The 14,051-nt window shown below is 36.6% G+C and overlaps 1 protein-coding gene across 8 annotated transcripts in view; it reads right to left on the bottom strand.

The window, feature by feature from the left end:
* Positions 1–14,051, bottom strand: part of RALGPS1 (Ral GEF with PH domain and SH3 binding motif 1) — a 199,974-nt gene that overhangs the window by 24,479 nt on the left and 161,444 nt on the right. For all 8 annotated transcript variants that reach the window (XM_048966242.1, XM_048966243.1, XM_048966244.1 and 5 more), the window contains 5 exons: positions 13,542–13,609; positions 1,776–1,902; positions 1,124–1,275; positions 413–464; positions 45–125 (listed from right to left, as the gene is read on the bottom strand). In XM_048966242.1, coding sequence (XP_048822199.1) covers positions 45–125; positions 413–464; positions 1,124–1,275; positions 1,776–1,902; positions 13,542–13,609 — 480 coding nt within the window. The remainder of the gene's footprint in view (positions 1–44; positions 126–412; positions 465–1,123; positions 1,276–1,775; positions 1,903–13,541; positions 13,610–14,051) is intronic.

Here is a 14,051-nt window from a genome sequence, read left to right as displayed (position 1 = left end):
AAAGTTTATCACCGTAAACTGAGCAAGAGAGGCCTGAACTGTACCTGTAGATACAGCTTCGACTCCTGGGAGAATTCCGGATTGGCACCCTCCAATTCGGCCCCAGTGTGGCATATAAACGGCCCCTATTTGCACATGTAGATATTCAGCGAATGAAAATCTAGTCTGAGATTTCAACAATTAGGGTCTGGTAAACATGAAAGAGATCTTTTCACGTCGATGAAAAAACACAACATTACAGCGTTTTATTCTAGAGTTCTCCATTTTTAAAATTTAAGTGATAATAACAAAAACATAAAAATAACCACTGTTTTAGGACTTATCTATGGTACAGATCATTCAGGAATTTCTCTAAATCTGTTAGTATTAAATCAGGTTAGTGCTCAGTGAGAGGAAATGAAAATTAACTCACCTTTCAAGCCCTGACGGCAGCTCCTCACTAAATTCTGAGCTTTCACTGCTATCTAGAAAAAATGGTGAACAGAGAAGGAGTAAGAAAACCATCTAAAATCAGAGGAGGCTTATATCAGCCCCTCTCTTTTGTAATGTATCACTGATGAATGAAGTCACTGTTGCTGTTGTATTTAAATACCAGAAATCTGCACACTGCTTTTATTTTCATTACGCTGTCTTTCAGTTAAAAGCTGAATACTTCAGAAACACAAAATCAAATTACTCTGTAAGACAATATTTCTAGCATAACATCTGCAAGTCAATTAAAATTATTAGACATGATATGACTGTTTGTTTGTTACAAGCACGCACACCTGCAACAGATGGTATGCCAGCTGCTACTAGGAGTCATAACAAATCAGTGAAATGGAATTCACACTGGTAGCCCCTATTTCTCATCCAAGCCCTTGACCCATCTGTCTGTCCTTCCCTGGCATAGCTATTTAACTACATTTTCATTTGCCCAAGAGTGATAAAAGAGTGAAATGAATGAAATACAGTCAACTAAGTAAGTGAGAAGTAACACCGATCTCCTTTCTTCTATACAGTAGCACAGTCTTTGCCCAGGAGCTACTAAGCTTCCTAATTCCTTGATTTTGTATTGCTCTATGACTTCAGAAGAGAACTGCGAGGGAAAACCAGGTAAGTCAGTCCCCCACTGAGTCTCTACCTATGGAAATGCCATTGGTGAAAAGCGAGTTCAGCATGTGGCTGCGGGTCGGGCTCTGTGACTCCAGGACGCTGTCATCCAGAAGGTGGCGCGGCCTCTCTGTCGGGAAAGTGGCGCTTTTGCTCTCCACCACACTGAACTGACACATCATGCTGGAAATTTGGAAAGAGAAAAATGCAAGAACCCTCTTATGTCATCTGATAACAACCATTTCCATCTGATATTTCTACTCAGGCTCTACATTATCATACCATGAACACAAAATATAGTCTATAGGTTATTAGGTAGCAAGCAGATAACTGGGCACTAAGTTGAACAAACACATCAATCATGAACTATGATGGGTTTCCTTAACCCATTAAACGTGAAATTCGGTATATGCTCGCCTTAACTGGAGAGCAGGTGCTCGTACTTAGCTAGCAAAGTGTCTCATTTGTAGAACAGTGCAAAAGGTCACAGCTTTCAAGAATGACGAGCAAATACTGCCAGCAAAAACACAAATGTCAAAAGAAAACTTAGAGAATACATAGCAAAGCCTGAAGCACTCTGGCAGTACAGGAAAGGGAAGAAGCAAATACCGAAGTTTTCTGCTGCCAGATTAAACCTCAGTGATGCACGAAACTGCCTGAGTGAGGGAACCTGCAGTACCCACTTGTTTCCCAGGCTGTGACTCTTCCTATGCCTTGGTATAGGAGGCGTAGACAGACTTGCTGCTACTGAGGTATCGGGACATGTTGGTCTCCTGCTGAATTTCATAACTGCTGACACTTCAGCTGGACCTAAAAGACAGAGATTATTTAACACTGAACTGTGGTAAAGCCCAGAAATTAATGGGCTTGTGTGTTTAGCAGCTGATTAAAATTAACTCTTGCAGATATCCTGAAGACATGATTTCTGATGAGTATAGCATCCATAGCATTCATTTCTGCTATTAATTAGTCTCTATATACTTGAAGTGCCTGGAAATAATCATTAAAACATCTTTGTACATACTTTCAACAGTGAACTCCTACAAAAAGTCTTGGCACCCTTACAATAGTTGTATGTGCCAAAATGCAACATGCAGAGCCATAAAGTCAGTCTGTATCTCGGGTGTGAGTAGGAATGTTCACACATGTTTAGAGTTTCACTTACAACTCCATGTTGCGAATAAACTGTAAACAGTCTGCTCATACTGACTCACAATTTGAGCATGTAAGAGAAAGCAAGGGTTTTTCATTTGTCTTACAGCCAGACAGATGTACTGCTTCTCACTACGAGGCTTAGGGATGTTTCACTACAATTATTCTTCCTCTCATTTTACAGATTTTACGAGGCCCCATAGAAAACACAGACAAGCTGTTCTAGCTTCAGTTCCTTGATGCAGTCTACAAAAGACTGGCAGTGAATTCTGCAATACAGTGGAGAACAAGGCCTATTATCTTCAGTGAATATATGGCTACTCTTGGCGTCACAATAAACAGTTAAGATTTCACTGTTAAACATTTAGTTGTGATGTTAGTACTCTTGACAGAAATTGAAATGGTGGTCATGAATGTGGCTGTCTGTCCCACACCTACTTATCTCCAGACTTGGTACAGCTTAAGTAATAGCAAGAGAGACCTCCTGCATTTACAGAAATTACTTCTTGTACACTCCAGTGACTGCAGCTTATTCAGTTCTTATTCTAACCTCTAATCACCTGTTAAGAGTTCAGTAGAGACACAAACTTTTTGATGTGAAAAACACAGACAGCTATCATTAGAATCCTTACAAAAGTGTCTGAACTCAAATTATAGATAAAGAGAAATAGGAAATAACCACCATTCTAGGGCACAGACTAAAAATGAGATGTGAAGACATGCTAGTAACAGAAATGATTCTGCATTTGCCCTATAGCCTACTTCAACACCTCCCAAGCATAGAAGTAATTCATCAGTTTCTTCAAGGGAGAAGTGAAAATGCATTGGATGGAAAAAGGAACAGGACAACAAGTAATGAATTTGTCCTAATAATGGGCAAAAAAATAATATGAACAGATGCAAAGATCTTTTACTGTCTTTATCCACTCTGCAGTATAGATTTGAATGCAGATGCATGAAATAAAGGAATTAATTCCAAATTACTTGTATTTTTATTTCCACATAGCTTAGGCTCTGGAATTTCATTTTGAACTGGGTTATCATTATGAAGAATTACAGAGAGTCTTCAAGAGCAGAAAAGGGGAAATCTTCATCCAAACAGTGTTCTGCAACATTTGAGCAAAATGCTTGTTATGCAGTTTAAACAACAATTAACGGATCCTCAAAAAAAAGGAGAAAGAGGAGACAATTTCCAGCATCTGACAGAGGGGAAACAAGTTCATTGCAAGAATCTTCATTAATACTATTCATCAGATCATAATTTAGTAGGAGAAGAAAAGGAAAACACTTTGTAATGCTGTTTTCTGCTTTCTTTCTGCATACCATCATATATGCAAACAGACTTCTACCCACTTGGCTTTGCTATCATTTGTTTATTGCAATTGAGAATTTGTGAAGCATGACACTATTGTAGCATGAGTCATTAGCATATGTGGCTTCAGAGAAGGTCTTATGCTTAAAGGTCACACGTAATTCTAAAAAAATGCATTTTAAATCATTTCTTGATCCAGAAATTCAACAAGAACCATATGCCTGGGAGGTGGGAAGAAAAAGACTTAGTACAATGTTCTGCTGTATTTTCAATTAAAATGTTGTGTCTGGGTTGTAAGAAGACAGTGGAGGCTTTTTCCCCAGGGTGAATAGGATTAACCCTCCTCTTCTGCCATGGAGGCTGAGCAAAAATTTGAATATAAAAATAATTAATCTGAGCATGATTAGTTGGTGACTAATAGATTGTAAAAACTCTTTGAAATAATATTTCACCAACAGGCAGGAATTTCAGACCCAGAGTCTTACTAGCAAGAATGTACATTTCTCTGTTGTCCTTAACTACATTTCATCATGAATTCTTAACGTATGAATGAAGACCACTTAAACGCATGCAGAAGATTCAGCAAAACTTTTTTTGTCTGAAACTTTTTGTCTGAAAATGTCCAGCTCTTCTGACAAACTGAGTTCAGAAGAAACAGAGTTCAGCAAGCTCAGTTTATAATGTCTTTCCATCAGGTATTTTCAACTTGTGAAACATTACCATACTTAGAAATACTGTCGTGTTTACTACCTGGTTAGAAGCTCAAAATATTTGAGAGCTGAGATCTAGCATGAAAATTGTGACAGAGGAAAATTTTCCTGAAAATTAGGAGGATATATATTAAGCAAGAGTGCAGCACAAAATTCAGCTAAAACTTCAGTGTTAATGTAGCCACTCACGGGTTACTGTTGCTGTTAATACCTTGTAAGATATTAACTGTGCCACTCCTTAATCTGGCTACATAATTAGTTCTGCCTCGCCTTCTGTTGTGTTGTTCAGATCTTTCTGGTGCTACTGTCAGTTCTAAATCACATTTTACAGTAAGTCCTTGCAAATGGATGACATAGTTCAGTGACACACCGTTCAATAATTTGAAACACACCATTCAATAATTTGTTGCAAATTTAGTCTGTGAAAGAGTTGCAGTCTTAAGGGCAAACCCTTAAGTGTGTTTCAGCATGATTTCCACAGACACTGCACCATCAAAAAAATTAATAAAGTTGCTTAGACATAATACATGACAGTCTAACAGATTAAGTATCTCACTGTGAAGAGCCACTGAGTTCAAAGCAGTAAGACTACTTGATTAATTTGGTTGTAAGACAGTGGTCATTGGCACAAAGTATCAAAAATTTTGTCCAGAGAAAGAACAGCGAAGTATCAGGTATTGTGCTAACACAGTCAAGCCATAACAAAATCAAAGTCAGATGGATTTGTCTCCTAGTATTTTAAGTATTTATGTATCTAAATATTATCTCTACCCAGGCCTCCAAAAAAATAAAGAGATGATGTCTACCAACAAAAACAGCTCTTTCTGAATTTTCACTTTACAAGTCTACTTTAATTTAAAAAAAAAATCCCCCTTTAGAAAACCTGGGGTGAAATTTACATTAATGTGAATTTAATAAAAAGAAAAATATTTGAGTGATCATTATAACTTAATTATAACAAAAGCTTTTATTACTTGGACAATTTCAGAACAGAAAAAAATTTACTAAAATGAACCGAAACAAATCACGTAATATGATTAGGGATTGTTTATTTCAGATTGAAGACTGACAAAAACTATTCTATCCGTTTTCAGGTTAAAATACTGCCTAACTATGGTGAGATGCCCCAATGGTGACAGAATTTGTCAGAACAGGTGTAGGAACCTTACAATTTAAGCCAACAGTTCCAGTCTGGCTTCCTTGCTATTCAATAAGGTAATCACAATCTCTTTGACCAGTCCTGAGAAAAGAGATAAAGGACCTGAATTCCTGGTTAGATGTCTTTAGGGAAGATCCTGATAACAGAGAAAAGAATGATTTGTGGGGAAAAAGTGCAGACAGAAATATTGGCTGTGCTGATATAGCACTGTCTGAAGAAGTTATTTTCTGTGTATTTCTGCTTCTTCCTCATCCCCAAGTCAAGAGAAAGAAACAAACATCATCTGGATCTACTGAGTTTGTGTTAAGGCAAAAAGAATCTTTTACAAAATCTTACATCTGCTCTTCTGTCAAATGTCTACGAAGAAGAACTGCAAAGTTTGGAGCTCTCATTAGGCTGGAATTCTGTTGCAGGGTACACTCAGTTCAGTAAGAAGTCAGGGGTGTAAAGAGTGTCGTACGAGTTATAAAGCACAAGAGAGATGACCTCATTTCTGTTAAGGAGTAAAAGACAAGTGAGATTGTGCCAAGAAGGATGCCAAAGAGGGTAAATGGTGAGATATTGATGAATGCTGCACAGCCAAGGGATGTTTATGGACATACCAGACTGCTGAGGAATTATCTCGGCAACCTATGCCTGATAGTGCTTATAACAAAATTCCAAAACTTCAATTCATTTGAGATTATGTTGCCCATTTTTTTCCCCCAGTAACTGAAGTCATCTGCTACTGCTAACTCTCCTTACTCTCCTGGCTCCACTCCTAGTGCATACTGTTACCATGATTGCTATTCTGTTATTTTGCCTTTCATGGAGACAAAGCACTCTTAGTAGGATTTTCCAGTCAGCTGGCATAAACAGGGGTTAGTTTGGTTCTCATTATTTCTCAGAATCATTTTCAAGGTTATGCTGACATGCACAAAAAATATTGTATAAAAATATTAAAACATTATTAAAAATTGTTTGCATTAGAGAACATAAGACAACTTCATCAGAATGAGCTGAGTGCTGTTTAGTGGTCTGTGGCAAGAACATTTGGAAAAGTTTACACATATCCCAGAGGATCTCACTGTTTTTTTCCTTTGCATAATTTTTCCATGAATAATCCTTCAAATGTTATAAATGAATGTTACTTTCGCAATCTTTCAGTAGAACATGTGAACATTTACAGTCTCCAGAACTCTTAAAAAAGTAACAGGGTGAAGAAGTTATAGTTCACAATTTTTCCCTGCTAAACATCTATCAATAAACCAATACCAGACAACTAAACAGAAAACTGAAAATGAGTTCTGTATTATACACTGAAAAATAGTGATAGGATTCTTCTACAATGTAAAATATCTTCAATTACTAAGTATTTTTTTGTTGAGAAGCTAGAAAATAAAATTGATCAGCCCTGTTTCCAAAATTTAATAGACACTCCAAGACACAGACTCCCTAGTTCAATCTTTGAGGCGAATTTTTATGCTTTTGCTGGCACTGTTAACTGAAGTCAGTGGATGACAATTAAAACTTTCAAATATCAAGGGCTACTTACAAAACACACAATAAGGAACTTAAGAACAATGTCATGCACAGAATCAAGATGTAAAAATAAATAAATCTAGAATGATAGCTATTGTCAAAGCGTAGTTTACACTTTCAAAACTGCTTCAAAATCCAGCAAGACTCAATGCATACAGCACATAGAAACACATATGTTACACCCGCTTCTCAGACAAGAACAAGGTAAGGACAAGATTCTGGCAGCACTTCTTTGTGCTTTCTCAACTCCCCCCCTCAATTTCAACTGCTACTTCTATAGATTCACTAATTTCATAGAATCATAGAAAGGCCTGAGTTGAAAAGGACCACAATGATCATCTAGTTTCAACCACCCTGCTGTGTGCAGGGTTGCCAACCAGCAGACAAGCATTTGTGTTATTTACAGTGCACCAATAGAAGGTACAAAACCCCGACCTACTGAATATCTTGCAGCTGCATCAGTAAGGTAGTACACGAGCCTAGCTGACATCTGTAGTGAAAACATATCCACTGTGAGGGCATAGATACAGAGAAACTCTGAAATCCGAGTTCCAAAAAATACAGTAAACAGTTCATCAAAAAAACTTTTTGTAGAAATTAATTCCTGTGGTTGTGAAGAAAGATACAAAAAACAGTAGAAAAATCCCTTTTCTTCTTTCTATTTTATGTGTTCCTAAGATTCCTATGAACTAACAGCATGACAGTTAAAATAAATATCATTTTATAAAAAATGATAATAAATAAATAAATAATAAATATTATTTTATATGAATATAAAATAAACTAGGATAGCAAAGAGACTTGTTTGGTAAGGAAGACACAGAGAAGTAATAAGTCATATAATTAAAACCTGAGTGTGATCATATTCTCTTGATGACTCTGACATAATATTCTACAATTTTTGGAATTACTTGGTCTGTTAAGAAAAAATATACACTACTTCTGTCTCAATTTGGTGGATAATTTTAGATAATTACATGTGAATCGCACAATTTGTTTGGTATTAATTTCTTTCACAAATACCCAAATGACTTTTAAAAATGTGTAGGGAAAGTATCACAGAGGAAGAGTTGGAAATGAGCATAGGTTTAAAACTAAGGAGAAAAGCTTTCTGGATGGCCTGTAAACTTTTGTAAAGAAAGTAATGTTTCCCATTTCTAGTTTTAAAAAAGCAGATGTTATGCATATGAAGCAGTAATCAAGCAGTTGTGTGAGGATTAGACAAATCTAATTTCCACAGAATGACTGGCTGCTAAAGCACTTAACACAAACTATTTATTAGTTACCAAAGCAACTAGTAAAACAAATGGCAAAACTAAACGTCAGACGCAGTGTTTACATGGAAAATCTTGGGTTTTTTTCTGTGTTTTGTTTTTTGTTTTTTTAATAATTCTAAATGCCTGGAGTGCTGTAGAGACATCACTAGTGTAGTACACCTACTTCCAGACGATCACAAACGTGCAAACATTCCAGTCTCTCTTTCTTCTTTGTTCTACACTTAACTCCTGCATATCATAAAGTTTACATTTGATGAATTTGCTGCTTCTAATTAATTATTAGATATATATAAGAAGTTCTTCAACAACTCTCAAAGATGAATGAACTCAATGCAATGGGCTGAATTCCACCCCAAAAACAAAAAATTAAAATACAGTGGTTTCAGATTAATTGCTCCATATTCTGCTAGGGCAGTAAGGGAAAACCTCTGGTCTGCTTAATCTCCTCTAAAGAATTATACTGTGGTATCCTTAGGAAAAAACAACAACAACAAAAAAAAGAAATCAAACTAAAACACACACACACATACACACACACACACAAAGAAGGAAAAAAAAAAAAAAAAAAAGAAAGGGGTGAGAAGCTGGACCTGACTAAGACATAACAAAAAAAATAAAGATGCCCACTGCTGAGGCCTAGCTGTTGCCTTCTATATGCTAACATTAATGAAGCGGTTAGTTAAAGCACACGGAAATATCAGGTCACTCACTTAATATTTGAGAGATAATTTCCTGGACATGGTAATTAACATTATTTTATCTTTCCATAGTTGTATTCCAGGACAGGATAATGTGGTTTATTTCAGACAGCAAGTAACCACTTTCTATATTCTGATTACTACGTGAGCTCTGAGCTTTTCAAAATAACATTAATCATAGAAATCATAGAATGGCTTGGGTTGGAACCAAGAATCATCAAGTTCCAATCCAGGGTTGCCAACAGCTAGATTAAGTACTAGATCAGATTGTCCAGGGCCCCATCCAATCTGGCCTTAAACATCTACAGGGATGGGGCATCCACAGCCTCTCTGAGCAACCTGTTCCAGTCCTTCACCACTCTCACAGTAAAAAACTACCACCTGATGTCTAATCAAATCTTCCCTCCTTTGTTTAAAACCACTCCCCCTTGTCCTATCACTATCTACCCTCACGTTTATAAACTCCCTTTAAATATTGGAAAGGGGTGCTCCAGCTCTTTGATCATCTTTGTGGCCATCTGCTGGACCCTCTCCAAAAGTTCCACATCTTTCCTGTGTTGGGGGACCCAGACTTGGACACCATACTCCAGCTGTGTCTCATGAGGGCAGAGCAGAGTGGGACAATCACCTCCCTTGCCCTGCTGCTCACCCCTCTTCTGATAGAACCCAGAATACTATTGGCTTCCAGGCTGCAACCACACACTGCTGGCTCATATTAAGTTTTCCATCAACCAGGACCCCTAAGTCCTTCTCAGTCCTTCAATTAAGTTGATAAAGAACATAAATAAAGCTTTCTATACTCATCTACTCTTCAATATACACATTCTAAGAAACATCAGTTGCTTAGAAAGATAGCTTATTTGTATTTCATTAGATCCTTTCTTCAGTTCTAGGAAAATATATTGAATTATACTGTCTAAAATAATCTGTTTAATAGTTGTACCATAAATGCTTAGCAAGTCCTAGCCAACACTGCAGGAACACAGATGTCTTTTACAGCTAATTCAACTGGAAACTTTGAACAGTTTGCATGCTGTAGCCCTCCTCCTTCCCCCCTTCCTCCCCACCTTCTCTCCCCCTGTTCCCTCCTGCCTCCCTCTCTCCCTCCTCCTCCCCACTGCCTCTCTCCACAGCAAGGCAGAACGAACAGACTTAAGTCACTGCCAAGGAAGCTGTGTGAATCACACTGTTCCTCAAAATATACAATTGAACTGTTTAAAGCTCCTTTTAAAATGCTACTTGCAAATAACAAGAATCTCTACAGTGTTATGGTAGGCATGAAATGATTCTGTGAAAGCGCTATTCACAGTTACACATACATTTGGCAATTAAGTGAGACCATCGTAGCCACTAATACACAAAACATAGCCTGTTGTGAGACATTCATTTTAATCAGATGTTTGCCTCCTGTTCAAAATTTACTGGAAAACCAGTTGGCAACCAACATGGAAAAGGAACACATGGTTTTCTCCAGTACTTTGCAAACAGAAATACAGATGGATATAACTGCTTTTACTGAGCTTCACACTCCTTCAGATACTTCAACAGGAAGAAAGAAACCCACAATGTTTCTGGATAGAATAAACTCCTAATCTTCTTTTGAAAGAGAGGTTAGGTAAAAGATGAAGACACAGTGCTGAGAAGGAAAACATTTCTATAATCAATACAAGTTATGCTTCAGGACATGAAGAAGATACTACTTCCTGCCACTTAATTCATTATCAACTTAGTACTCGTTACTACAGTACTGAGCTTTTCTCCTTCCTTGGAAATATACGGCAGCCTGTATGAAGTATTTCACACATAGAACTCAACCACGGAATTGGAGTATTAATAGTGTGTTAACTTTTTCCGCGATCAGAAAGACTGAACTAATGACTGAACTTCAAAGGTCATGAATCTTTATTTTACCTTAAAATGACTACATTCAGAGTCCTATGCTTTTGATTAGCACATTGGACTACTGCATGAACTTTTTTCAGATCATCTCCCACAATTATAACTTGTTGATTGGAAAGAGTTTACTGTTCATGTACAATAGCTGAAGTGGAAATAATCTTAAACTATAACTTGAACAAAATTCAAATCCAAATAATGTTGATTTGAATATCTTAGAATGTGCTATTTCTAATTCTATGTGGTCAAATAACTCATTACAAACATTTCCATATTTTATATGATTAACAAGATTAACAATTAACTATCTAATTATTAATGTTGTGAAGTAAAAAATACACCACTGTCTTAATGCTTAATTACATTTCAATTTGAATTCATCTTATTTCACTGAGGTAATCTTCTTTGGAAATCAGCTTGATTTCTTTTTTTCAAGTGCATTGGATTTTAGCATCTTTGCTCTCAGGTGAAAAAAAAACATTTAAGTATTACAAAATATTGGTGACACTCATTGTCTAAATGACAGTAAATGAGAACTCTCTAGCTAAGCAAGAAACAGAAGTGCATAAGCATGTCAAGCTTTTGAAGGAAACACTAACAGAAGAACTAACCAACAGGAATGATTCAAGATTTGGTTTCTAGTCACTACTCTGAACAGAGCAACAGGGCATGAAGGGGCAATGTAGATTGAGAAGAAAAAGTTAACTCTCTCCTAATACTCCTAGACAGATATGATTACCTATTCAATCCAATTCTCTCCCTCATATAAACTCTTCCTCAGCCAAACTCTCTCTTCCCTGCCCCTCTGCTCTTCTCTCCCCTCTCATCTGCTATGAAAAATGACGTTTGGAATGCAAAATTAAATTGCTTGTCAGATGTAGTATAGTCTTCTCTCTCTTTTTTTTTTTTTTTTTTAAACACATTCACACATGGTTTAGCACAGTGAGGCAGAAAACAGGCCTCTCGGGTTAAGGGATTAAAACTGAACAGCTTTTGTGATACTGGTTCCCATAGTAATAACTATATTTTACATATTTTCATGTTTGTTTAACTCCTAGAAATTTATGCTCCTCTTCATCTGTACGTTAATTTTTCAAACAGTTTATAGAAAACTCAGAAGATGATGACCCACTAGAACAGGTTGCTCAAGGAGGCTGTGGATGCCCCATCCCTGGAGGCATTCAAGGCAAGGCTAGATGTGGATCTGGGCAGGCTGGTCTAGTGGTTGGTGACCCTGCCCATGGCAAGGGGATTGAAACTCGATGATCTTTGAGGTCCTTTTCAACCCAGGCCATTCTACAATTCTATGAGAACTAGTCCCAGCATTATTTATTCAATGTTCCATCCAATTGGAAATTCTAAGAATTGTATGTGCGTGGATGCACACAGCAGTAATAAGTATGAAAAGGAGCCTTGCATAAATGTTTAGGAGCAAGAGTTCAGATTATGGAAATACCTAATTTTATACTTCTACTTCCCTATATTCTGATTAGAGAGGATGTCCACAGCCAAAGCATTATTGACTACTGTCTAAATTTTTCAAAAAGACACCAGAGTTGTACACACAGCCACTAGAAGAAATCTTTCTTAGAGATGCACTTCTCATCATGATTTACTTTTTCAGTTAAGAGCTAAAGTAACCTATTCAACAGATCATATTATTCATATAAATCTTTCAACTGTGTGTCTTCCCCATTTACACAATGTAATTGTTTCAGATTGATGTGTCATTTTATACAGAAACCAGAAAGAATTTCCTATGTTATTCACTACACTTGTCTCTACTGAAAGAGACTTCTTCCTTCTTCACTTATTAAATACTAATGAAAATGCAAACATTTTAAAAAACAAACAAAAGAAAACCAGCCAAACAACCAATCTAACCTCTGTTCCAGTGCTAACAAGCACTGTGAGTTCCCCTCAGATGCCAGTTGTTAATATACAAGTCAAGAATCCCTATCTCAGAGTAATATTACTGGGAATGATTGTCCTGCAGTAGACTCCTCTATGGTAACAAGGTTAGTGGGAAACCTCAGTATGAATATGGGCCATCTTGGTCACTTGTACAGGTCAGCTCTAGGGATTAATTCTACGTGTGCTGTGATGTAATAGGGCTTTTATCAAAGTAAAAAAAAATCTGTAAGATTTTATGCTTCCTATTAAAAAATGTGATGCTTATTTAAAAATAATCTCAAAAATGCTGCTTCTCTGCCATTTCTATGTGCAGAAATGCAAATAACCCTTAAGAATGCTCCTCATTTGCTGTTATATCTTACTTCTGAAATCAAACATTTTTCACTCATTCAAGATCAACAAATTTGCTTTGTCCAGTCATATGAAAGTTGATATGCGCAAAATCAATCCCAACATGTGGGGTAACATTTGTCACTGTTAAGAACGTCCAAGAGCAAATATAACAAACGAAGGACAATTATTTAAGACAAAGGACAATGCTAACTCAAGTACAGGCTGGCAGTGTAAAAACTTGCAGTGAAAATCAGATCCTTAACTATTATAAGAGGAATGGTGTTCTGGTCTGACGATATTCTGAAACTTGTCAAATGCATGGAACGAGATCAATTTTCTAGCAGTCCCTACAAGATAATTCTGTATTTGCAACAAAAATCCATATTTGAAGCTGATCAGTGGTCTTTCCCATATACTTCATTACAGGGCTTCTGTAATTAAAATTATTTCCTTACATTTAGAGATAAACTTCTATACCTGTCAGATCTTCTTTGGAGGAAACCAGTCGAGGAGAGCTGTTACCTGGCTCAATTCTTAATGATAATCTGGAAAAACAAATTTTTTAGACAAATTAACAATACTATTTGTAATAAAAGCTGAAATAAACTTATCGAAGCAATTATTTTGGCACTAGTAAGCAGCAATTTTACCTTGCTGGAAATGTAATTTATTTGGAAACCATGGAAACATTTATTTAATAAACCCACCACAAAATGGTCTGACTGGTCATGCCCATGTAAGCATTCAGCATTTCCTTGATATAATGATGCAATTTTCCATGCATTCCTTGTGAAACTTAGGCACAGACATTCTCATATTTCTTTCAGTGACCACAATATTTGACAAAACCAAAAAAGATCTACTTCCACACAATTACCTGTTTTTCTTGAGGAGAAAAAAAAGAGGAAGACAAAGCAGAAAGGAAGACCTAAGTTTTTAACAAGGTTCTAGAAAGAGGTATGTATCTTTATACAATCTAGAAAGCAT

The sequence above is a fragment of the Lagopus muta genome, chromosome 19 (genome assembly GCF_023343835.1).
Source record: "Lagopus muta isolate bLagMut1 chromosome 19, bLagMut1 primary, whole genome shotgun sequence".
NCBI lineage: Eukaryota > Metazoa > Chordata > Aves > Galliformes > Phasianidae > Lagopus > Lagopus muta.
Note: the sequence above shows the minus strand (reverse complement) of the source record. Positions and strands in the feature narration are given on the sequence as shown.